At 38.7% G+C, this 27,159-nt stretch overlaps 1 protein-coding gene across 1 annotated transcript in view; it reads right to left on the reverse strand.

Annotated features, from left to right (window-relative positions):
• LOC121441921 (oligophrenin-1) overlaps positions 1 to 27,159 on the reverse strand; it is a 358,753-nt gene that overhangs the window by 53,864 nt on the left and 277,730 nt on the right. Inside the window, exons 16-18 of the mRNA XM_041643322.1 lie at positions 18,110 to 18,194; positions 13,826 to 13,884; positions 12,969 to 13,074 (exon numbers count right to left, since the gene is read on the reverse strand). Of these exons, the coding sequence (XP_041499256.1) occupies positions 12,969 to 13,074; positions 13,826 to 13,884; positions 18,110 to 18,194 (250 nt within the window). The remainder of the gene's footprint in view (positions 1 to 12,968; positions 13,075 to 13,825; positions 13,885 to 18,109; positions 18,195 to 27,159) is intronic.

Raw genomic sequence — 27,159 nt, forward strand, 5'->3', positions numbered from 1 at the left:
GTTTTCCCCCTTGTGTAAACAGTGTCTACTTTAGAGCAGTAGAAAACCAAGTGTGACATTGCTTCAACACGGGACTGCCCAATGCGCTTCTCTTTCTAAGAACCTCCGTTAAAGGTACTGCTAATCTTTGACAAGTGTTCCACTCAACTGCTTAGATAAGCGTTTTCTGGCTATACCATGGTTATTGCAGACAGAATTTCCTATCTTTCTCTTATGCCAACCCTTTTCCTTGAATGTCCCCTATCCCATATCTAAAGAATGACTAATTTTTCCTGGAGATTTACTTTAGGTAACATCTATCTCCTTCCAGGTAGCTGAAAATGAGGACTAATAAATTTTAAGTCAAAGGTGGCATTTAGTGTGAGGAAGACAATGGATTTCTGGCTTCCCTCTCTCCTGCTTTCTTAAAAACATGTTTTTAATTTTCCAGAAAAAAATACAAATTATACCATTTTCCTCTTCCCTTTCCTCCCATAGCCAGCTTACCCCCATTCAAATTCATATCCTCTTTTTCTTTGATTCTTCTTGCTAGCTACAAGCATGTGCATAAATATATGAATATAACCTGCCTAGTCTGGTTAATGTTGCTTTGTGTGTATGCGATTTCAGGTCTATCCATTTGGTACCGTCCTCACCTTAACTGATAATACTAGCAAGGAGAATACATTGCAATTTTCAGTTTAATTATCTGCTTCTACTAGGTGGTAAACAACTTCCAACTGTGTTCCTGGCACACAACAGCTACTAATTAATTATCTTTATAGGAACCGAACTCCATTAAAGCTCTTTTAAACTACTAGAGGCAGGCAAGTGAAAAACATGCAGCCCTTTGGCCAGTTAGGCTGTGGGGGTGTAGAGGTTAGAATAAGGGGCAGGCCCGGTGCCCACTCAAAATACTAATGCCAAACTCACCAAGCTAAAGGCCCTGAGAGACTGACCCATGAACAAGCAAGTTCTTGACACTAAGTGGGTAATTAAGGGGGACAGAATCCTTAGACCAATCTTTATAATAAAGTCTCTTAAGCCCTTAACAAAGGCTGGGTGCCATTCAGATGGTAATGAGCTGCCAGCATTCAGGCCTTTGATATTTCTGGCTGTTGATCAGTCCCTTTCAACAGTTTAAATGCCTCTGCAATTAACCTTTATTCTTTAGTGACAGAATTTGTTCAGTTATTAAAATAGCAAAGAATCTCCATGCTGCCACCAAGTGATCTGGAATGGCTAAACCACTGTGAACTAGGCAAGAACCCTCATCTCCTTTTGTGAGCTTTGTATATTTGCAACTGCAGAAAGAAGGGTGCTTTATTCCGGGACCTGAGGCGAAGCACCCAGCAGCAGGTGCTCAATAATGTCACTTTGGAGAGGCAGGTGATTCGAACCTGTATTTGTTGGTGTTTGAGTGTAACCATTGTTCCACTGCATCTTCCTGCCTGCTTCGGTAAGGCCTCCTGGGGAAGAGAAGCCTCGATAGAAGGATTTTAAGCTGAGCTTACTTCTCTTTTTCTGCAGGAGCTTCCTACTATCCCTACTATATTCACCTCTCATGGTGGCCTTCTGGTGAAACCTGGGGAGATTTCTTTGCAAGTGCCATGTCTCGTCCTACTATACACTTCCTTTTTGACACAAGGGATTGAACACTATAGCTTTATCCATACTAGCCAAGGTCTCTAGCACTGAGCTACACCCAAGCCATATCCATTTTCCATGTGCTAACTTTCTTAATGCACACATTTGTTTCCTTTCATTTGAGAATATTTTATCTGTTGAGAATTCCATACAATGTATTTTGATTATATTTATTCCCCACTCATCCCCCTAACTTTTCCATACCCCCCCACAACTTTATTTCCTGTTTTTTGCTTTTAAATTTAATACTCCATTTGACTCCAATTTGTGTTGTTCATGTACTTCTGGGTGTGGGGCCATCCACTGGAGTGAGTAGTCTTACCAGGAGTCATAACCTTAAAGAAAACAGATTCTCCCTCGTCTAGTAGCCACCAACTGTTCATAGCACCAAAGGAGGGGGGGTTCACTAATGAACTGCTTGGGCTCCATGCTAGAACGCTGAACGGCTTGCTCTTGTGCAGGCAAATCCTCAGCTGCTCTGAACTCCTGAGTGCAGCAGCCTTGGCATGCTTCATCATGCCTTTGCTCTGTTCTTCATCAACTTCTGCATCTCATCGGCTTTCTGCTAGAGTCTCTGAACCTTGAGTAGGAGGTGATGAGACAGATAGCCCACATGCGGCTGAGTCCTCCTCGGGCACTTATTCTCTGCACTTTGGCCAGCTATTAGTTTCTGCCTTAATCACCACCCAGCAGCTAAAAATGTGGAGAGCTGATCACAGTGGTCTAGGGATGGAGTCCTAGGTACTTTGGAGGCTGGGGTGAGAGGATCATTTGAGCCCAAGAGTTTGAAGCCAGTCTGAGAAATGTAACAAGACCTTATATACAGAAGTAATGAATGATGTCCAAAATGATAAATGAAAAAAGTGGCACAAAGAGCAATGATACACTGGGATGTGCAATTTATGTACAAATGCACAAAATATAGAAATGTCTTTATATAGAGAGAGTATTTATGTATATTTGGTCTGCCTGGCTAATCTTGCTGCATGATTTTTTATTTGCAAGTTCTGTACAGTAAATTCAACTTTTAAAAGGAGAGATATAAGTCATAGCTCACTTGTATGAGTGAACCCCGACAACATGCTAAACAGTAAATTATGTAGAAGTTTACAGTATTATTTCTAATCCACAAGGACTAGAACAAGTGGGCACAACTTCAGCATCAAAATTAAAAATAAAATGTTTAGCTAAACCAGCATAACTTTAGACTGCCTTCTAAATATTTATGCTTATATCCATAGACTACTACTTCAACGAATGTGTGTGAATGCAAAGACTTAACACCACAAGAAGCACTAAGAATAAATCACAGTTAAGGACTGAGCCCTAAACAAAGCATCAATGGTTTTCTGCTAAGGCTCAAGGACTATTGCGGAAGAAAGAATGGAAGAATCGAAAGACCGGGAAAGGGGCTGTGAAATGCTATATTCTGGGCAAGAAACAGCAAGTGCGATCACAAACACATAACAACTGGGGACAACTGTATAGGGACTGCTCATGACTGAGCCTGTCACTGTCAGATAAAAGGGAGGAGGGACTCATGGGGCCCTATCTGTCACTGATGAAGTGTTTCTTACTGACAGATTTAGGGAGAGAGGCAGTTGTTGCCAACAGTTGTTGGCACCCACGAGTGGCCCCACCAAGCTCCAATAGATAGTCCCAGTCTGATGGCTACAATTATAGCCCTAGTTAACTAAGTAGGCCACAAAGCAAACCCCAAAGTCATTAATCTGGGAAAGGGACTGGTATGTGAAGGGGATAGTGGGAGCTGGTAGGCATAAGAAAGAGACAAAAGACTGTACAGAGCATAATCAGAACACATTACAAGCAGGTATGAAAACATCAAAGAACTAACTTAATGCAAAATTAAAACAAAAGAAGGAGCATTTGAAGGAGGTGTTGCTCTCTACTATAGAAGATAATAACTCTCTTTGATGGTTTAGATTTGAAGAAATAAACTAAAATTTTTTGAGGAGCACAGAAGTCATGTAAACGAGGTATATTAACCTGGAACATATGGCTGATCCCTTTAAGCAAGCACACATTTGTTAAACCACTATGGTACCATTCAACATTATTTCTTGCTTTACGAAATGACCTTCATCATCTAATCATTACAGGAGGAATGAAAAGTGTCCTCCTGACGAAACAGGGCAACTGCACATACGAATTCACAATGGTTATGACATCACACACAAGATCTGGCTATTCCAAATTCCAACATGGAGAAGGGACTTGGGTGGGAAATCCAACCACTCAAGGAGGAGCTGTTGGCAACTGTCAGTTGCTAGGAGATGAAGGGTCAGCTAGTTATAAAAATATAGGCTCTCATAAGTTGACCATACTCCAGTGGAAGGTCCTACATCTATGAATATTAGGGCAGCAAAAGTTGGCATGGATTGGTATAAAAAGACACAAAATTGGGTGTGTAGGAAAGGAGAGGTGGACCTAGGAAGAGCTGTTGGGGAGGGTGAATATGTTCAAAACATGCTGCACGAAGTTCTCAAAGAAATAATAATAAAAAATCCTAAAAGAGTACTGGAGTCTGTGGCAAGTCGGCAACTTACACTACTTCAAAGAAGAAACCACTACTACCTCCAGCATACCTGGCCCGGTGGGGTGAGATGGTCTTATTCTTGAAATTCAGACATTAATGTGAATTACTTAAAATTTAAAATTTGGGAACTAAGTCTTTTTTCCCCCAAAATAGTTGAAAACAATTATTTTATTTATTTATTTATTTATTGCGCTCTGAATTTTATCTGCAGGCTATTCAGTTGAGTGAGACCTCTGGTTTACAAAGATAGCTGGCAGAAGAATTGGAGGCTATTTATGTAAACTTGTCAGTATCAGCCAGTTTTAGGGTTCAGTGACTCTAAGAACTCGATGTACTTTGACTTTTAAACGAGGCCACTTCCAATCATATTCCTGGTTCTGTTACTAATGTACTGTGTGGCTTTGTGCCTATCTTTTCCATCCCTAAGAATCCGTTCTGTCATGTGTAAGGTGAAAAAGTTATTAGGTGATCGAAAGTGTATTTCAGCCTGCCAAAAAATGAATCTAAGAAAACCCTGCTCTCGAAAACAGCGAAAAAGAGAGAGCCACACACTACATGTCTCCTGGACCATCAATTATGTATATTATCCCACTCGAAACACACATCCACACAAACTGGAATCTGAGCAAAGCAAGCTTCTATACTCAACTTTCAACTACAGAAAACTTTAAAGGACAAGTAACTTTTTTCTTTAACATATCACAAGAAAAAGGAACGGTGTACAGAAAACCGTGTATTGAATACACGGTAAAATAAAATAGTCTCTGTTGCGCACTACATCAAGTCTAGGCCACACTGTGTGTTTTATGATGTTACAGGTGATTCTGATATGCAATAAATTTAGAAAACAGTGCTATAGATCAAGCAGTTAAACCAAATCTTACTATCATGTGCTTTTTTTAAATAAATAAAGCTTTACTTGAACACAGCTTTTCCACTCATTTAAATAGTATTTATGCCTGCTTTCAAGCTGTAATTATACAACTGTGTAGATGTGATCCAGGCTGAAAGGCTCCCATATGTACTTTCAAGTCAAACTCTGCTAGAAATTAGATACTTGAAACTCATGTCACTAGATTGCTATGCATACATTCAAATTGGATCCTCATTTCAAGACAGAAACAATATACTTGTGAACAGTATAAATTTGAAAATAGAATATTTCATATTACTATTAATTTCCTTTCGGCTACAATAATTTTACTAGATATGTGCTTACAAAGGGTTCTCATCTTCTCAAGATAAATTTGAAGCTGAGATTTTGATGAGTGAAACAAATATAGTGTCACGACTTTATTTAAAAAATCATACACCAGGCAGATGGAAACTAGGACTATAGATAAAGTGTGACCTCGAGAGCTGAATCTGGATGATTCATATGGTGATGTTTCCTTCATTTAATTTTTGTATATACACACTAGAGGACATCTTGCATAATACAAATTTATTCAAAAGGAAAAGCAGTAACAGAGAGAGTGAGTGCCAAAAATGACCAGTCCCTTCCCCCAAAATGGTGTTCTCTTTCAACGGTAGACAGCTTTGGCTTTCTCCATCAGTAGCATACCCTCTGTAACCTACGATATATATTTCAACATAGTACAATGGCCTAGAATATTTCAATGCCACCGATTAAAACCAAATCATGAATGTAAAAAAGAAAAACAATTTTATTGTCAAATCATTGCATAATGTTTTAAGAAACTTAAAGAACAAAAATAAACTGAAAACTGGATATAAGTTAACAGCAATAGTGACGGTAAGCTAAGAGAGCAGATATTAGCAAGTTGATACATAGAGAATGTGATAATTACATCAAGGCTATCTAACAATACAATTTTAATAAACTGTTGGTTCTAAGATGCTTCCAGAGTGCAGATAACAAATTGAAAAGGAAAAGTGCCCTCAGAACCAATGACAAAATGTTTATTTATATTTTTTACTTGCATGTGTACTCTCATACCTTGATAATTGTATTATTGTAATCATGATTTTGTACATTTATACTCTAAGAGTAACTAGTTGTATTTAAAAGACTAACAAAGACAAAGAGCTATAATAAAATTTTGAAAACACTATCGCCAGTCAGCATGACAGGTGGTAAAAATGATTTCTCATGAGGTAGATGTGTAGGAAATACAGATACTAACTGTGAACACCATACAGTCACACAGCCTTCTTAGGAACAGAAAGAAAACAATAGCACTTGATAATGTGACCATCAACAAGTGAATAAACCAATACTACGACTCTCCAGATGTGATGAAACGTAAGTTACCAAACAATCCTTGACTATTTGCTGGAGCTGCAGATCGGTTAATTGAATCCATTCAGCCTTTAAAGGCAACCTGTTATATGCAAGAATAAAGGGACAGGCTAGAAATAAGACAATGAAGAAAATAAGTATAACTAGGAAGAAGGAACCAAGCACCTGTAATTCCAACACTGAGGATGTTAAAGCACAGGTATCATTAGTATGAGGCCAACCTGCAGTATAGAATGAACTTGTCTGTTACAAACAGACTAAGAATAACAATGTGCAGGACAATGTTGTGGTCTCATCAATAAACCAGTGTCATAATAGTTGGGGGCGTGGTAAGTTAAAGAGATGAAAAGGATGTAAGAGAGAGGTAGAATGTGTGGTAATATACTGGTTAGTTAGACAAACACCTTTAAAGAGCAGTTTTAATGTCAACTAGGAAAATAATAACAGAGTCTGGAAAGGCAGAAACTACAGAACAAGGTAAGTAGAAGATGTCAGGCATGGTTGTGCAGACCTGTAATCCCAGAACTCGAGTGACAGAAGCAAGAGGACCAGGAGTCCCTAACCTTCCCAAATGACATTCATGTCTGCATAGACTACCTGAGCCTGCCTAGAAAGAGTGGGGAGGGAAGCTGAACACCGTAACCTCATCTTATTGACAAACACAAATATGTTTCTATATAAACACACTTTCACAAAAGATTTAGAATAGTATGTGTTATATTATCAGTAATGACTACAGAGAACTAGAACAAAGAAAGATAATTTTGGCTTTGTTTTCTGTACTTTCTAATTTCTACACTGCGAAGTACTGCTTCTGAAAAGATGTAAGTATTACAAAAATAAGAATCCAGTAAACCTAATAACCCTAATCCTTTCAAATAGCAGCACAGATGCAAGACGGTGAAAGAGTTTTACATCTCCCCCATTAGATCATAGAATTTTATTGCCGGACTCCAATTATACTACTGCATTTTCTCATTTGCCTCAAGTAAAACTTTCACAAAAGATGCTGTCAACGCATCTGAAAGCACCAAGAAATGGGACTTCATTGGGATTATAGAACAAGCTGGACAACTCCCTTTGTGTTTGTGTACTGATAAACACATGTACGAATGGTAGAATTAGCCATGACATTAGCTTCCATTGTAGAATTCCAGTAAGGGTGAGACTGCTGGAGAGGAGACTATTAGTGATCTCCTATCTGTGACTAATGGAAACTCCAGACAAAAAAAGAACTGGATAACTGAGAACCCCAGAGGTCTATTTATTTTTGCCTATTATTAACCTAGAAAATAGCAAGAAGCAGGAATATATTACAAAGGCACAGATATAATCATTATATACACTATGGAAGCCATATCACCTCTGAGGGTTTCTGTCAGGCCATTTCCATGGAATGTTAACTACGGTGGGAGACATGCCCTAAAAGATGTCAACAACATCCCATAACCTTGTGGCACATGTCGAGCAAAAGGGAAAAATGGACAAAGCCCACTAAATTTCTCAAATTTACATTCTCTCCATCTCTCTCTTTTACCCTTCTTCCCCCCCTCACTAAGCCTTGCCACTGTGATATAAGGTGTTGTGTCTTGTCATGGACATGCCCCACTCACTCTACCCTGATGAAGTGATGGGTCGAAATAAATATGCCCTCCCTTCAGGTTACTTTATTCTGGTATTTTGTCACAGTGATAAAAGACTAAGACAAGAACTGTGGACATCTGGCCAGCCTACAGGAAGCTTCAGTGATCAGTGCTTTGCCGCACTTGCTTTCTCTGTGTATGTTTTCCGACGTCTCCAGAAATAAATTGATTAATCCCTAAACTACCAGCATTCATACTGAAAGACAAAGCAAAATTTCCTACTAGACTATAACAAGATTTTCATGTAGAAGAAAATTTGCAATTCCACACCACCTAATATCTATGCCATAATCAAATTCTCTCAAGTGTCAAGAGAAAACAAGTCTTTTAAACTGAGTTTTTAACATGTCGGTAAAATCAAAATTCATGTACTGCATTTGCCTTTTAGGATCCCTACCTCTTTTTCCATGATACTGACTTGGAAAAAATAAATCCAAGCCAATAATCTCATAGATTGTCAAGCATTCTCTGTATTTATAGCCTTTTGTCTCTTAGTTCGATTCACATTAAACATTTCATAGTTTCATGCTTTATACTTCACACTTTATCAAATTAGGAGACATAGAGGGTCAACTTGTGTCATTATTGGTGATGCTAACATTGACCAATGATTTAAGGCAGCATCTGTCACAGAGCCTCATTGTGAAGATCCACAGTGTCCATTTATAATTAGTAGCCTGAAGCAATACATTAAAATGATAAGAATATCTTGTCTCTCGATTTGATCATTTAATCAGTGCTCAAAACCAAGGCAGTGCTAACAACTTGGCTATCACTCCCACATTCATTAGCTGCTGTTCTTCTATAATAGCTGTTCTGTCTTTACCACCTCCTCCATGAATCTCTGCTTCATCAGTGTGCTCTTAGCAAGTATTCCTGTGCGGGCTTCCCAAACGTCATTGGTCTCATCCTATTCAAGCAAATCCCTTTCTTTATGGTATAATTTACCCACGGCTCACCTTGTCTTTCCAAACCCCAGATCTGGAAAGGCCGCTTTTCTAAGCTGCTCTGGTCCTTTTGAAAAGGGAATAGAATTTAGATACAAAGAACTGGGCACTAGGTATACTCACATTTGAAGGGGAAGGGAGAGAACCATTTCAAGGATGGAAAAAAATGTTTTTGTTTTATTTGGTATAGTGAATTCATAGACACCCCCTTTGTTGTTGTTGTTTTTATTCTTTGGACTCTTTACTCTTTGGGGGGGCCAAGCACCCAGCTCCCAACTAAATTACACTCATGGAGGCTTATTATTACTTATAAGTGCCCAACCTTAGCATTGCTTGTCTCTTGCCAGTTTTTCTTAAATTATCCCTTCTACTTTTTGTCTCTGGGTTTTTTTTTTTCTTTTGTTACTTCCGTATATCTTACTTTCCTTCTTACTCAGTGGCTGGGTGGCTGGCCCCTGATGTCCTCCTCTCCTTGTTCTCTCTAGCTCTTCTTCTCTTCTAGATTTTTCCTATTTATTCTCTCTGTCTTCCAGCCCCGCCTATCCTTTCTCCTGCCTTGCTATTGGTCATTCAGCTCTTTATTAGGCCATCAGGAGTTTTAGACAGGCACAATAACACAGCTTCATGGACTTAAACAAATGCAGCATAAACAAAAGCAACACATCTTATAATAATATTCTATAACATTTCCCCTTTACCTTTAATATTGCAAAACTCCGTTCTTCATTTCTACCTTCATATCCAATTCTCTTATTTCTTAGTGTATAAACACATACAAATATTCATGCACATAGATATTTGTTTTCCTTGTAAAATGTTTATATATTTTATATCATATTTATATGACTACTAATAAAACAACTGAATGACGCTTAAAATTTATTTGTAGCTCTTTCTTGCTTTCCAGGGCCATTGCATAAGGATGAGTGAGAGGCAAGGACGGACAACTTAGTTGAAATAGCTCCTTTCTCTACGTGCTCCTATCACCAAGTGGACAATCATGCACCTGTTTTGGGGCTGTTCTGTTTTAGGGTTCTTGAGATTTGCTTATTTTTATTTTATTTTTGGATTTGTACAAATTAGCACTGATTGGAAGTAAAATCTACATCAGAAGGTGACTCAGAGAAATCTAATTCTTGTCCCTATCCCCTCCATGACATTAATACCATGTTCATAACTTCATAACTTTGCTGAGGTTTAAATGCCATTAAGTTCCCCATTTACAAGAGTATTATTCAACGGCTTTTAGTATATTCGTAGGGTGATATAACTACTACCAATGTCTAATGCAAGAAGCTATCATTATTCCATAAAAAGCACCACACCTAGTATCAGCAACTCTTAAATACTATGCAATATTTTGTCTATCAATTTATATAGTGACAGGTGCTAGGTTTACTGACACTATTAAATAATTATGGATAATGCTGTTATAAATATCTGAGCATAAGGTTTTGTAAGGACATCTGTTTTGATTTATCTCGGGTATACAGTGAGGAAATAGAATTCCCAGGTCTTGCAGAAGCCTGTATTTAACTTTTGGAATCATTACATATTTTTAAAATCCCATTGTGTTTCATTTGACCTTAACATGCGTGTGATTTCTAATATTTAAAATTTTCCTCTTCTATTAGGAAAATGCTCTAAAATATTATACCCCTTGATTTATATTTTAGGTCTTTTTTGTTGTTGCTGTTGCTTGTTTTATAACCTAACATGTATAATGCATCACGTGGGGAAAAACCTGCATAGACAATGTCTTTATTCTTTTTTTATGAGTACACATTACTACATGTGGGATATACCCTTATTCACCCAACAAGCCCTTTTTGTTGGGCATGTACTATCCAATTTTTGTTGTTAAAATTATGCTGCACTGACCAACATTGCCTTGCATTTGTGGAGATGTATATTTACAGTAGATGCCAAAAAGTGTGCCTGGTAGACTGAAGTGAAAATCAATATGCACATGTGTTAAGTGCTTCTGAATGCCCCTCCTCTAGAAGCATACTAAACTAACACTGCAATTACTCAGAAGGCCTGTTTCCCATAGTCTCATTGACAGAGAATGTAAATTGAAATTTGTCAATGAATGGTAGCTCAGCAGACGTTTGATCTGCATTTCATTACTACGGTGAGATTAAGTATTACATTTCCACACATTTAACGCTTTCTAGCTCTGTGATATATCTATATGTATCACTTTTGTTTTAAAGATCTTGAGGAGCAGGAATATGGAGGTAAACCAGTTAGATGGGAAGATGGAGGCCGATGCCCCATCACTCACTATCAGCAGGAACGTTATGATGAGTTATAGGGATCTTATCACATATTAGATTTTCAGAAAGTCACAGCTAAAAGAATGCCTTGAAAAATAGCTGATTCGGTTCCTTCCAGCTATCAATGAACAAGCTCTACATTAATAACTGAGGGCCAAGGAGTGGAAGGACTTTCTTTAGGTCACACAACAAACTAGAGCTAAAGCTAGAAATGGAACTCAAAGTTACTTTCCCTACAGGAACATCAAATTAATGCACAAATAATTTCTTCGTTGATTTTTGCATTTTTGCTAAGATTACATCAAAGTACATTTTGGAGAGAACATGTCTCTTAATACTCTTTATCAGCCTGAGCTGCAGACATCAGCAATAAACCAAAATGTATCATTTTGCTATCCGCGCTTATTATCTATATCAGCATCTTTAATATCCACTTGCAGTAGAAGTGCAAAAACAATCTTAGAAGGTACAAGCTGGATGAGATTTCAGTCGATACCTCACATCACAGGAACACACGAGGTCCAGATACACAGAGTGTTCAATATATATCTCACAGGGGCAGCCAAGAGGGTCCTTAGTCTGAGATTTCACTATCACTAAAGGCCTGGAGATTAGGTGTTTAGACTCTTTCCATATGAGGTTCAATATAGCATGATGAATTTTGAGAGTGTATAGATAGGCATATTTGCTAAATATTTGCTTAGGATATATTGTAATTTTATGCTGTTTTACACATTGCTGCTTAAAATACCAGGAGGGGCCTAGAGAGGGGCACAGCAATCAAATGAGCTAGCAACAGAACTGAAATAAGCACTCAAAGTTTGATAACTTCTCAACTGCATGCCGTCAATCTTTGTTTTGATTCAAGAGCATCAATCTTCATTCACAAAACTGAATCTTTTTTATGATGCATCGTCACGGAGCATGTGTACCCCTTCTAAGTAAGTCTCCTGCCATCTCCACAGCAGACCAGGAGCTTGACCACATCCTAATATCTTTTATTTTATTCATTTCTCTTTTGCCCCAACTCCCCTCCTCCCTCTCTTCATCCCTCTTCCCTCTCTTGATCCCTCCTCCAATCCATAGCTTTCTTCCTTCCCCCCTTCTAATTCCTTACTTCCTTTCTTTTATTCTTTCTGTCCATTGGCAGGGTATCACTACATAATTGGCTAGTCTGGCCTCTAGCTGACAGTCTTTCTACACTATCCTCCCAAATGCTAGGATTACAGACACACACATAAAAAAAAATTGCACTTCTTAAGAGCTCACTCTATGTAAAGGCTTTCCTATGTTCATCTGAATCCATGACACTCCTACTTCATATGTTCATAGAGATGAACATCGAGAGGCTCACTAAGACAGCTAAGTGGTAGAACTAGGCTCGTCTGACAGTAAAGTACATGTCTGGTCCTGATGCACAGCACACTCCCTTACTGCTGCTACCTTTCAACTACAACAGAGTAGAGGCCTGTGGACTCTAGGATACGTACACGGGTGAATGCAAAACTGAATTCCCTCAGAGAATATTCAGATGGCAGAAGAAAAAGGTGGGGGGATGGGGTTCAATGAGTTAGGAATCAGTTTTTCTTCAGTCCTCCCATGTGTTCCAGACGAACAACAGAAACTCTTTTTGAAACCCCAGCAGTTACTTACTTTACCAAGTGTCCGATAAGAAGTTCCAGCATCTCCCGGTTCTTTTCTGGTAGCTTATATACTAGGGAGTGAATAGCCCCCAGACGGTAATCCAGGTTGTCAGATTCTGGCAGAGAGAACAAAGAGAGATGGTTTGGCTTCTAGGTGACTGGATTAATTAAACTCTAACATGTGCGCACATATGTACGTGCATGTGTTCATATGTATGCACGCACGCGCACGCGCACACACACACACACACACACACCTGAGCACAGGGAAAGGGAGAAAGGAAGAGGGAAGGAGAGAGAAGAAAGGGGAGGAAGACAATAAAAAAGATGAAGAAAGGAAACAGGCAAATAGGCACAGACACACTGAATAAATGAGAAAAAATAAAAAACAAAGTCAGCAATGGCAAGGGGAGATTAGAAAGCAAAACAAACAAAATGTAGGCCTAGAAGGATGAAGAAATTAGAAAGTGGGGAATGGAAGCTTGTGGACTCAGGTTCAGAGGCAGGCAGAATCCCAGGCACAGCAGGCTGTCTCTAAAGCCCCAAGCAAAGCCTCCAGTTGGAAACCTTTTCCCCACCTACTATATGTGAAGCACTATGGGTGCTGCTATCCCAAGTCAATCACTGAAAGAGCCCGGAAGTACATACCACGTACCTCCCCTTAGTCAATTACTTGAAACCATGCAAGTAACATTGGCTATCAAAATTATTTACCTCAAAAAGTTAGCAACCAAAACTACTCTCATTTGGCAGTGGGCAACATCAGTTTATTTTAGCAATTGTCCCCCAAAGCAGTCTTCAGGTTTTTTATAATAAGCTTACTAGGAAACCAGAGCAACCAATTGAACGAGCAGTACACATACTTACTGGCAGCAGAGACGAGCTCTTTGTGAAGCTTATAAGTCATGACAGGTTCGGAAAGATTCCTGAAATGAATGAAAGGGATCACTCTTTTGGAGGAAGGAGTAACCAGACCTTGGACTCTCAGTTCTACAAGTACTAAGGACCCATACCTTAGCCTGATTACACCCATCTCACAGAAGTTTACCACTGGGATCTATGTCTGAATGAAATGTATGCCCTAGCAATGGTGAAGCATGCATGGGCAGCCTGTATGTGGCGGTTCTGTTGAACTTGTCCATTGGGTTTCATGGTCTAAATTGACAAGGACAGCTAATCTGGTCTCTTCCTCATATTTAAAAGAAGATCTGCTAAAATATAGACTGCAGCTTCCAGCAAGGTCTCCAATTAGCTCCCCAAAGTGAAAGGAAATAAAAACCAATCCTGCCAATTCTAAAATAGACCTACTCGAAATATGACGTGCTTATAAATTGGTGGATCTGAAGAATTATTTCCAAAGCGCTTTAGTATCTGTTCTATTTGACCCTTCCGCTGGTCCTATGAAGTAGAGCAGGATTGAAACAAAAAGATGAGTTCTGTCTGGGATGGCACTAAAACTTGGGCAATCACTAACCATAGAGGCAAGAACATAGACAAGATCATTTGATGAGCTGTTGTACACATTTGCAGCCAGGTTTCTATACAAAGCAATGGACATAACATGTCTACTTCTTAGTCCCGGAACCCCCTGGTTCGCTCGCTAATCCATTATGACCTGACTCAGCCCAAATGCTCCAATGAAGCTGTTCTGACCAGTACCACCAGTGACTGCCTCAATGCTGCACAAAAAGGCAACTGTCATTTTTTACCTTTGCATCATTTCGGGGTTGTTAACAAGCCTCCTTGAGACTTACCTCTTGGGTTCTGTTGAATCACTTGATTTTGGTATTTCTTCTCACCACTTTGACCTTTTATAATTTATCTTCTCTGGGAATTTATCATGGCCCCTTTTCTGTTTTTACAACACTAGAGGGTTGGAAAACTCAAATATCTGCAGAGGCTAGGAGATTTTCATACTGCACTTGTCTGATATTTAATCTGCACTTACATGACATTGCCTTGATTTTCTCAATGGCAGACATGTTTACTTACACAAAGAAGCATGTGGGCTCAAGGGAGTCAGATATTTCCATCTTCAACAGAGATGGGAAATGAATATTTTTATTGGAAATACACTCATTTTCATATTTTGGCCATTGATTTGATTCTACTTGAGTGGCAGCTACTATTGGACAAAAGGGAGTGATATAAAACATTGCACCGCTGTTTCCCAAAAGTCTGTATCTTTCCTGGAGCAGAGGGGCATCTGTTCTTGTGGTTTTAAGCACAAGCACAGCATCGTGATTTCCACTTCTGCCACTGAAAGGCACAAGAAGGGCCTGACATCTAATTTCTTACTAAACATGATTTTCCCGTGGCAAATCCAAACGGCCCCGTGGTCGTGCACATTCACTTCATTATCAGTTGATCCCTATTCTGTCTGATTGCCCACACCAGATTCCTTTCTCCCTCACGATCCCAACCAGCAAAAGGATTCCATCCACAAACTCCTTCTGAGCTCTTTTCTTGCCCCTTATGCCACTGCTATGAAACTTTACATCAACTAAAAGCAAAACTTTGCATCTTGACTGCAAATGCAATGTGACCTCGTGTGCACCACTGCCATCACTTCCCTTCCAGGAGGGACTGGACACTTTATTAAGCTACAAGTCAAAACAAATCCTCTTTCTTAAAAACGAAATTGAAATAAATCAATAGTGATGACAGCCTAGCACAATATGACAGCTTCACTAATGATCACCTCTTGCTACATGTGTCGGCCACTAATAGTTTTAGACTTGGCCTTCCCTTCTGCAGATTAGGTTTAAGCTAGAAAGGCTTTCAATTGAAGAAAGCCCTTGAAACACATCTGTGAAGATATTGCTTTAAAGAGGATAGGGACAGTACATCACTTACTCATCTAAGTTGGAAATTATTCATATAAGACTGCTCTCTTGTTATTAAACTATCCCCACATCCCAAAGTTGGTCATGGCTCCTGAAAACAGGTATTAGGGGGGGAAAGACACCCCAGGAAAAGTAGCTTTTTAAGTCAGAGATTTAAGTTCAAAAGATATCACCTATGACCATATACATACTTTGTTGGGGAAGCAAGAACCTGAGTTTCCCCATCTGTAAAAAGGAGTATTGCCCTTCCTGTGGTACACAGGAGTAGGGATGAACAAATAATCAATGAAGGTGTTAATATTAGCAGCTAGCACAGTGGCTATCACAGGATAAGCCCTCCAATAGCATTTCCTTTCTTTATAAGACAGAAAAGGCATGTCCCAGAGGAATCTAAAATGACTGAAAGACACTTAAGGAAACGCTCAACATCCTTACTCATCAGAGAAATGCAAATCAAAACAACTCTGAGATTCCATCTTACACCTGTAAGAATGGCCAAGATCAAAAACACTGATGACAACTTATGCTGGAGAGGTTGTGGGGTAAAGGGAACACTCCTGCATTGCTGGTGGGAGTGCAAGCTGGTACAGCCCCTTTGGATGTCAGTGTGGCAATTACTCAGAAAATTAGGAAACAACCTTCCTCAAGACCACTTTTGGGTATATATCCAAAGGATGCACAAGGACATGTGCTCAACTATGCTCATAGCAGCATTATTTGTCATAGCCAGAACCTGGAAACAACTTAAATGTCCCTTGACTGAAGAATGGATAAGGAAAATGTGGTACATTTACACATGGAGAACTACATGGCAGAGAAAAATAACGACATCTTGAAATTTGCAGGAAAATGGATGGAGCTAGAAAACATCATATTTAGTAAGGTTACCCAGACCCAGAAAGACAAATATCAAATTACTCACTCATAGGTGGTTTCCAAACATAAAGCAAAGAAAACCAGCCCACAAATCACAATCCCAGAGAACCTTGACAACAATGAGGACTCCAAGAGAGACATATGTGGATCTAATCTACATGGGAAGTAGACAAAGACAAGATCTCCTGGGTAAATTGGGAGCATGGGGACCATGGGAGAGGGTTGAAGGGGAGGGGAGAAACAGGGAGGGGAGCAGAGAAAAAAATGTAAGCTCAATAAAATCAAGAAAAAAGAATATAAAAAAGAATAGACATGTTTCTGAACATAGCATTCATAGTTATATGAAATTAGAACTACATCAAGATGATGCTATGGGCTGACAAGGGAGGGGAACTTGATTGGGGGAGGGGGAGGGAAATGGGAGGAGGTGGCGGGGAAGAGACAAATCTTTAATAAATAAATAAACGGAAAAAAAAGATGATGCTACAGTGGAAGGTCATTCAACAGCAATATCATGACCCAGCTGTTTAGAATAATGATACGGTACAGAGTTTAAACATCTATCTTAATGCTAAAAGTCCACAAAAAATGGAAAAGATAACACTTGAACTTGAAACTATAGTGTATGTTATAGATCATAAAGAATGGTAGAGGGTAACTGAAGGTAGTGCTATGTGTGGTGGCAATGCACACCTTTAACCCTAGCAGCACAGAGGCAGAGGCAAGTGGATTTCTGTGAATGGAGGCCAGCCTGATCTACACAGAGAGTTCCAGTCCAGCCTGCAAAGTCAGAGCCTGTCTCAAAAAAATCAATGGATATGTACATAATATGTATGCGTGTGTATATAGTCTTTGAATTATGTAAATATACATGTCTATATATACATATTCAAACATATTTTAAATAACATATACTTACTTATGCCTATAAATAAGACATTAATTTTATCAGCACTATATATCCCCAAATTTTGCTTATCTTTTTTCTTATTGCTGTTGCTCATTTATCCCCAACTTTGTATTTTCTTTTATATTTCCATTTATATGGGTAAAGAGATGGAAATATGGTATAGCCATATTCTATTTCTCTTTCTCTCTCGGGGTGAGGACTCTACTGCTGAGCTATATCCACAAGAGGATGGTTTTAAATAATACTGTTTTGTAAAGGATTTTTCCAGTAACAAATGCTTTCTAAATCAAATCCTCATATTAAAGATAAATTTTCAAGAGCTTGAGGTTGTGGCCAATGTCTATAATTTTAGCTTTCAGGAGACTGAGGCAGGATGATTATATCTAGTTCCAGTACAGCCTGAGCTACATAGTTAGTACATGTCTCAAAGACAAACAAAAAACATCTTATTAAACAGAAATCCTCTTAGACAAATTTCATCAATTATAAAAAGTCAAGATCCAATTGAATAAAACATACCTGAGGTAGAATTTTAAGGAGCTTGTGATTGTCTTAATGTCCCAGTCACTATTATGAAAATCGACATCTCCTGGGCATTTTGGATCTAAGGAAAACAAAACAAAATGAAACAAAAAATAATCTTCCAACAGATTTTACAAGTTACCTTTTTCTATAAGAAGAGGTAAATTAATTAGTTACTCAAATACATTTTCAAGAGACCAAAACTTAACACAAAGAAATCTTTTCATTTAAAAAAAATCATCTTGTATTCTGTCTCAGTATGTAAGAAATTTGGAACTCATCACTTCTAGACACCCTATGAGAAAAAAAAATGCTGAACAACTCTAGATTACCAAAGTCTGGAGATGGCGAGGAAACCTGCTGCTGCCAAACTGAGAAGCACTCCCTGGCAGAAGCTCAAGAGCAGAAATGCCATGAAAACCATTCCCAGCCCAGGAACAGCTAATCTGTAAATAAAATAATGCTAAGACCCATTAAGTATGAGTTTCAGAGTTATAAACTGAGTGGCCCAATCCCATCAGAGAATACCTCCGGTTTGCGTTCCCTAGTAGCTTTACCTTGAGAATGTTATCAGTTTTCCAGAGAAGAAAACGAAGAAAAATCCCCTCATGAATTCATGCTTCTAGTAAAGGTAGTAGAAAAGCAAGCACACGGCAGGAGCTTTGAGGCATAACAAGAACTATTTTACCATACTCCAACTACTACAGTTTATTACCACAGTCTAAATGAAGCGGATATTGAAGAAAGCATTCAACTCCATACCCATATGTCTCTCCTTAAAAGTAACACCAAAAATAAACTAAGAGGTGCTGAGAAAGGTCACAGCCCAGGGGGGCAGTAGACAAAGAATCACAGAAGTTATGGAACACTTCCCCCTACCATGACACCTTACCACCACGTCCTTCTGCACAGGACCCATTCTGATTAAAAGAACAGCACAGCCGGGCGGTGGTGCACGCCTTTAATCCCAGCACTCGGGAGGCAGAGGCAGGCGGATCTCTGTGAGTTCGAGGCCAGCCTGGTCTACAAGAGCTAGTTCCAGGACAGGAACCAAAAAGCTACAGAGAAACCCTGTCTCGAAAAATAAAAAAAAAAAAAAGAACAGCACAATTCACTATGTCTCTATGGCAAACAAAAGCTAGAGGAAAGACAAAAACGCAATTTAACCTGAGTCAAACATAAAGCTCCATACTAAAGGTACATGCACCTCCACTATTTTTTAATCTATTATTGTCATGTCCAGCTTACAAAAAGTCAGAAAACACAGTTCAAAGATGCAGAAGCAAGATAAAAACCACACTTTGACATGTTTTGGAAATATGAACTCAGTAACTGGAAACACCTCTGATTAATGCTAAGGACTATACTACACAAAAGTGGATAACATAAACGAAGAGATGGATAAATCAGTAGATTCAAAATCTAAAGAAGCATAAAACTAAATACTAAAAAAAAATCCAGAAAAACTGTAATAGGAACAATGCCTTTAAAAACTGAACACGGTTCAGCAAAACATCAGTGAGTCTGAAGAAATGCCAATAGGAACTTCTAAAATGGAAATACAAACCAAAAAAAAATATCTAAAGCTATGAAAGGTATAATATACATGTGATAAGAATCACCATGATGATGCAACAGATAAAAGAGAGATTTTTGGATGTAGCTCAGTAGCACTGTGCTTCTATTGCATCTGTAATGCCTTGAGTTCAATTCCCAGTGGTGGTGGAAGAAAGAAGGGAACAGGAAAGAAAAAAAAGAAATAAAAAACAGAAAAAAATGAACAACTAAGAATTTCCCAAGACTAACAAAAACAATAAATGCCAAAGCACAAATGCAGGAAGGAATCATCAGAAAACATATCTGTATCTCTCTCTTTCTCTCTTTCTCTCTCTCTTTCTCTCTCTCTCTCTCTCTCTCTCTCTCTCTCTCTGTCTCTCTCTCTCTGTCTCTCTGTCTCTGTCTCTCTCTGTGTGTGTGTGTGTGAGTGTGTGTGTGAGTGTGTGTGTGTGTGTGTGTGTGTGTGTGTGTGTGTGTGTGTGTGTGTACAGAGAGAGAGGCTGTTGAGAATGACTGGGAGGTCCCAGCCCCAATTAATAGAACTAATTGGTGCAGTCCTTACACCAAAGTGCTATGTTGTTAAATGACAACATTCAGTGAAGTATGATTTAGACTTCCAGAAATTTCAACTGATATTATAAACGAAAAACATCTATAAATGTACAACTTACAAAAATTAAACTTCCAACAAACAAAACTCAACATAGCAAAGCCCTACAAAAGAATACAGGTTGGCTACTAGCTGTCTCTCTAGAGACTCAGTTTATAGATTCAAGAAGAGAACACCCAGAAAACAAGTAGGGCATAACAAATCTTTACCTAGATGTCAATTTCACCTTACTCCAGTCATAATGGCAAAGATCACAACTGACAATAAAAGCTGGACAGGATATGGGGGAAAGGGGAACCCTCATTCGTTGTTGGTGGGATTGTAAACTGGTCCATCCAACTCTGAAAATCAGTGTAAAGAACCCTCAGAAAGCTAAAAATAAACCTCCTATATGATCCAGCTAAACCACTCCTCAGCACATTCCCAAAGGACTCAACACTCTACTCCACAGACACTTACTCGGTCATGTTCATTGCTGCTCTATTCACAACAAGGAGGAAATGAAACAACCTAAATGTCCTTCAACTAAAAAATGGATGATAAAAACATAGCACATATATTACTATGAATACTATGCACATGTAAAGAAAAATGCTACTTGCAAGTAAATGGATGGAACTATAAAGTATCTTACTGAGTGATGTAACCTAAGTCCAGAAAGACAAATGGTCATATCTAAGGTTCCTAACTCCAAATCTTCAGATGTGAGTAAATACATAATCCGGAGAAACTACAGAAATCAGAAAAGTTTAAAAAATACTGCTACAGGGTAAGGAGCAATAATAGAAGAGTGAATATCACCATACAAGTGATCTGAGGGAGGAACAGGTCCAAAAGGAAGGATACAAATACAAAAGAAGGAGGGAGGAAAGTAACATAATAGCTTCCTATTTATTTCCCTTAGGTATCAGAAAAAGTCATAAGGAATCAGACTATTAACTATATACCTAAAATATCTCTAGCAAATATAAAACTCTGTATACAAATAAATATAGTTTAAATGGCAATGCTCCCCGAAGAGCCACAGACTATCCAAAACAAAACAAAACAAAACAAGAAACCTAACACCAGGCATAAGAAGACCTCTTTTGAGATTTCCGTGAGATTTCCAAAACAGTAGATGCTATCGCTGCTGTGATTGGTGAACTGCCTCCAGAGGTGAAAGGTAAAGGTACCATGTACTTCATACACAAGACTCAGAAGACCAGGAATGGATTTGTCCTAAAAGCCTCTTTCCTGTATATGCTTTTATGGTCCAAGAAGGAACCATGCATGCTTCCAAAGGAAGGAAACAACTAATAGTATTACCCAGGTATTGTGTCTATGAACTACAACACAGTCCAGCATGTCAGGATAATTAACTTTGCAATAGTGGCAAGTATACCGTGGTGGTAAGCAACAGCTCTCTAAAATTCAAGACCTATTCAACAAGAGGGACATCATACCTGATAGCAGAAACCCGGTCAACTACCCAAGATTGGTAAAGTCACGGACCTTGGAGGAGAACCTACAATTACCACTTTACTAAACTATCCTAGTCCCTGCCTTTCTAAATATTTGTCCTTATATCCACAGAAAAGTATTGGTTCTCACCCGTCATCAAGAAAAATTCTCTTTGCAACAGATGGAGACCATTTCAGAAAGCACAATCAATCAAAATGCAGAACTGGGCAGCTCACCCCTAAACGACACATCTACAACACAAGTCCTCCACCTAAGACTCAAGGATCTCATTGGGAGGGGATGTGAATCAATTCTAAGAGCTAAAGGAACAGGACGTCTGCTATGAAAATCCATCTCCTTGAAATGTCAGGGCAGCTGCACCCATCAACTCTCAACAACACAGCTACCTAAGTAAGACTTGAACAAGGATGGCACAAAAGCCATGCTAATGGAAGACGGGACGCTCAGAAGGCCTCAACCCTAGCCAAAGAACTAAGGAAGGCTGGAAGTAGGATGAGAACACTAGCTGCTTTCCAATACCAAACGATCAGCCCTGAAAACACACATACATGCACCATTATAAAGACTGAGAAGGTTTATCTTACATATTTGGTTGTGTGTGTGTGTGTGTATGTGTGTGTGTGTGTCTGGGTAGATATGCATGTGTGTAACAATAAGTAAGAAGTTCTTAATTTGAAAGAGAGCAAAGAGATAAATGGGAAGGATTATAGCAGCAAAGAGAAGGGGGAATGGTGTAATTATAATCTATCTCCCTTTGTGTGTGTGTGTGTGTGTGTGTGTGTGTGTGTGTGTGTGTGTGTGTGTGTATTCAAAATAATAGTGGTTAAATTGAACAATTTTCAAAACTCGGAATGAGTCTGTCACTGCCCTTAGTATCTATTCTCTTGCAATGATCTTTTTGTTATATCAAATTTAAATTGCTTAGTTTCTCCGAATTTGTAAGTGGATAACTCTGTGTTCTCTTATCTTTGGAAACTCAACATGGAACAAACTTTCTTTTTACGAAGTTCACTTACAGATAAGTTTCTTTGCTCTGGATTAAAATTTGAAAGATCTCTTTTACTAAGGAAATCTGTGCTCTTCAGAAAAATTCTGGAACTTTCAAGTCTACCTCAGTAAATAAGAAGATAATTGTTTTATTTGATTTTTCTTTGATTTTGAGACAAGATTTCTCTATATGGTCCTGGCTGTCCCAGAACTCCCTATGCAGACCAGACTGGCCTCAAACTCAGAGACCTGCCTGCCTCTGCCTCCCACGTGCCGGGAGTAAAGGTGTGCCACTATGCTTGGCTAGCAATAGATATTTTAATATTCTTTGATGTGATACCTTAGTTCTCACATATGACCTAACTGCAAGGATGGCAAACTAACCAACTCTGGCTATCAATAGGAACTTTAAAAATCATATGCTAATATTTATAGTAGCGTCTGTGGTGGAATATGAAGTAGATTGGAATTAAGCTCTAGAGCAAAGATATCAGAGCAAGGATTTCAGCCATACTCGGTGATAAAGGAAGAGAACTGAAGATGCTTAGGCTGCAGAGGATCATAAAAACATACCAAGTAACAACAGAATAAAAGTGGATTTCTTCAGCTATGAAAAATGGTAACAAAGGCCCATCCACAGGTGAGACCACATGGCTAGGAGAGGATGTAATCACTAGCAGAAAGGGTAAGAGATGAGCCAGTGCAAGTCACACTGAGACTATCTGAAAGGAAAATGATGGCAAGAGAATTACATTTTATCAATAGCTATTAGAAGGTAATAATAATTTCCAGATATATAATTTTGACAACATAAGAACACAGCCCTGGACAGAGTTACAACATGACAGAATTGCGTAGTATTACTTTATTTTATGAAAATTTCAGTGTAGTTAGAAAAATTTTTTTTCTGGAGACAAGCAACATGTTAATGTAGCTTCATTCTACGGGGGTAACCACTTAGGCAAACAAAGCAGGCCAGAGACCATTGTTCTAAGGAAGGTTTCCTTGCAAAATGGGCCCTGGGAACTCGGAATTTGCAAGGGTCCCTGACATTGTTAGAATCTATAAAGTGGCTCCTTCACTGTTTCTGGGTTTCTTGTACAGTAAAGTTTATGCTGAGGACCTGCTTTTATTTTGAGGCTGTATAGTTTGTGCATGTGCTGGGCAGAAGTAGCTTTCACAGCCTGCCCTGATAAAAGACTTAGCAAATCAGTTTCTGGCTATCAAACCATGTAAAGCATGTGAAAACAATATGTGTCTATCACAACCAATACTAGAGGAACTGTCTGGGTCTTGGGTACCTCTCCTAGAAGAAGGTTCCTGGAAGCTTGTGCCTTTTCTTCTTCTGGATTCTACCACATACATGTTTCCCCTTTTCTAATTTTCCTTTGTCTTTTGACCATAATAAATTACAGCCACGAGAATAACTGTGTGCTATGTCTTGCTAGTTTCTCTACTTACCAAACCTGAAGGAGATCGGGAGAACTTCAAGGTATATGAGAGACATATTTTCAGGAAGTTGGTGAAGAAGAGATACAATTTCTTTTTAATCTTTCAGAAATTCAACTAACTAAGCATGTTCTAGTATAGGCAATGAGGACTGCATGTAATGTGCTAAAATCAACACTGAAATGACAAAGCACAGATATAGGAATTAAATATGAAAGATGTTTGCACAGATAAACAGAGAGTTATTATTAAATTATAGTTCCATTATTGAATGGAACTACAAGTTGGCATTTAAGCATTCAGAATTTGAAAAAAATAAGACAGAATCATTGGGAAGTCAAAAAAATCAAATTATAATTAAAGAAGAAAACTAGGGTGAAAGTCCAAGTTCATTAATCACAAACTCAGAATTCTGAACGTTTCCCTCTCTCACTGTGGTATCCAAACTGCATCAAGACTAGCTCCATATCCCCTAGAGACCACAGTTAAAATTGTGTCCACTGAGAAGAAGAACATCATTAATGATACATTTACTCACCACATATGTAGTAGTTATTCTGTTCCAAGCACTATTTCAAGAAGCTAAAAATATATAGTAAGTCAAATAAAATCTCTGCCCTGTGGAGGTTCAATACATGAATCATTTCATAATTCATAACTAAGTGGGTTCAAGGTTAACCGAAAAGAATGACAGCCTTGATCTTGGCACAAGACAGACAATGATTATGGAACATCATATTATTTATTAGAAAGGCACAATGCTTTCCAAGGTTCCTAACAGTATCGAGATAGCCAGCGGCAAATCTGAGAACAGCCTTCTATGATGAATAGAAGTGGTCAATTGGATTATGAAATAATTAGATCTAATCAGAACAAGCTGAGTCTATATATGAGTCCAGGAAGCCATGAGGGGAATAGAAAAACTTAATTTAAGTATGATAGAAGACAGGGTCATAGAGAAGTAACTGTAATGTGTATATATTGTCAAGAAGTTATGCAATGACTTTGCAAAGGGAAGTAAATATATAAAGGTTGATGAAAACCAGCTTACATGTTGGTTAAAATCCAGATCACTCATCCTGAACTGCTATTGCATTAATAGCTTCCAGATACATATGGAATAGATTCCAACTTGTTGACATAAAGACACCTCATTTTCTACCACACAGAATGCTAGCAAGGTGGTAAAGATGGTATCTTGGTCAGATTCGATCTACAAATATGTTTTGTTTGACTTATGATAATAAGGCGTCTTATTAATCTGTAAAATATTTCAAGTATAAAGAGAAACCCTTTCTTAAAGGCACCCAGCTAAAGATAACTTCATAACCTATTTCTGCCAGATCATTCTGTTAAATGATATAATCTTTAATCATAAACTTAAAGAAGTTAAATACTATAATTAAATTGATGCAGTCTAGGGACCGACTCCCTTCCACTCAGAGAGAGTCCCTATCAATAAGTACAGGAATTCAGTACTGATGATTCGTGAGGTGCACTGCACATGCATTCACAATATTTTGTTTATTTCAGATCTTTAAACTGTCCCCAAATGGTAATAGAACATATAAATCCTTCTGAAACTTTCTTTCATTGGTCCAATTATGATTCTGGGATTTATACATGTTTTGATAATTCCTACTTATGTTCAGAGTTGGAAAATTACCACCCCTAAGCTAAAAATCAATTTGATTAAACTCCATGACTATCTAAAATGTTAATGTCTATCAATACAGTTCGTGGTGCACGTTCCTGGAACCAGAGATTTCTAAGCAACTCGTTGTCTAAGTGAGCTCTTATGCTTATGACTTGAGCAACACTCCTCAGCAAGGAAATCCAAAGACATGTTTTCTCTATGCTTGGCAAGAAAGATGAAAGGATTAGGACTATGACTATAGCTTGAATAAAGAGGAAGATTTTAAAGGAGATTGCCAGGAGACACTCGATGGGATGGGAGGCAGGAAAGTCACTGATTCAAAAATGCCAATGATGGAAGATAAGGACATGCAATGAGATTTTGCGAAGTTAATATGAAACAAGAAGACTGGAATTACATTACTTGCAGGGAAATGGGTGGAACTTCCAATCATGTTAGGTGAAATAAGCCCCACTTGAGTAAACATGTTTTCTCTTACGTGTGGCACACATACCATGAAAGCAGAAAAGGGACTCTCTGGAGAGAGAAGGCTGAGAAAGAGGAAATGAGAAGGCAATGAGGGATAAAGACAAACCGTATATGTTTTCTCTCACATGTAGGAGTACTATTTGAAGGGAGAAAGGAAGAACAGTGGGAGGGACAAAGGAAAAAAAAACAGTAATGGGATAAAATGAGCAATTAAAATGACATCAAGTATGAAAAATCTCATGAAGAAACCCATTATTTTGCATGTTAACTGTTCTAGCTTGCTTTCTGTTTCTGTGATTAAAAAAAAAAGCACCCTCACTAACAACAACTTGAGAGAAGGAAGGATTTATTTGGCTTACATTTCCAGGCCACAGTCCATCACTGAGGGTCGCCAGGACAGAAACCAAAGCAAGTGAGAAAGCAGAAACCACAGAGCAATGCGCCTTGCTAACTTGCTTACTCTACCTCATGCTCAGATATCTTTCTTCTACAGCCTAGGCCCATCTCCCTAGGAATAGTGCCTGTCACACTGGGTTGGGCCCTACACATCTAGTGGCAATCAAGAAAGTGTGCCACAGACATGTCTTACCTAGGTCAATCCTCAGTTGAGGTTCCCCAGTTCATGCTAAGTTGACAATAAAACTAACCAGTACTCCTAGTAAATGGAGGACATGGTGCCTGAACTGGCCGTCTGTAACCAGGCAAGACTCCCAGGGGTGGGTGGGACTAGACACCAACCCAGCCACAAAACCTACAACCCACAACCTGCCCTGCATGCAAGTTGTGCTGGGGCAGCAGTGGTTCGGAGCTTGTGGGAGTGGCCAATCAATGACTTGTCTAGCTTGAGGCCCACTC

Source organism: Microtus oregoni, unplaced genomic scaffold, assembly GCF_018167655.1.
Source record: "Microtus oregoni isolate MIOR12 unplaced genomic scaffold, Mior012 000084F_ref0000050, whole genome shotgun sequence".
Taxonomy (NCBI): Eukaryota; Metazoa; Chordata; class Mammalia; order Rodentia; family Cricetidae; genus Microtus; species Microtus oregoni.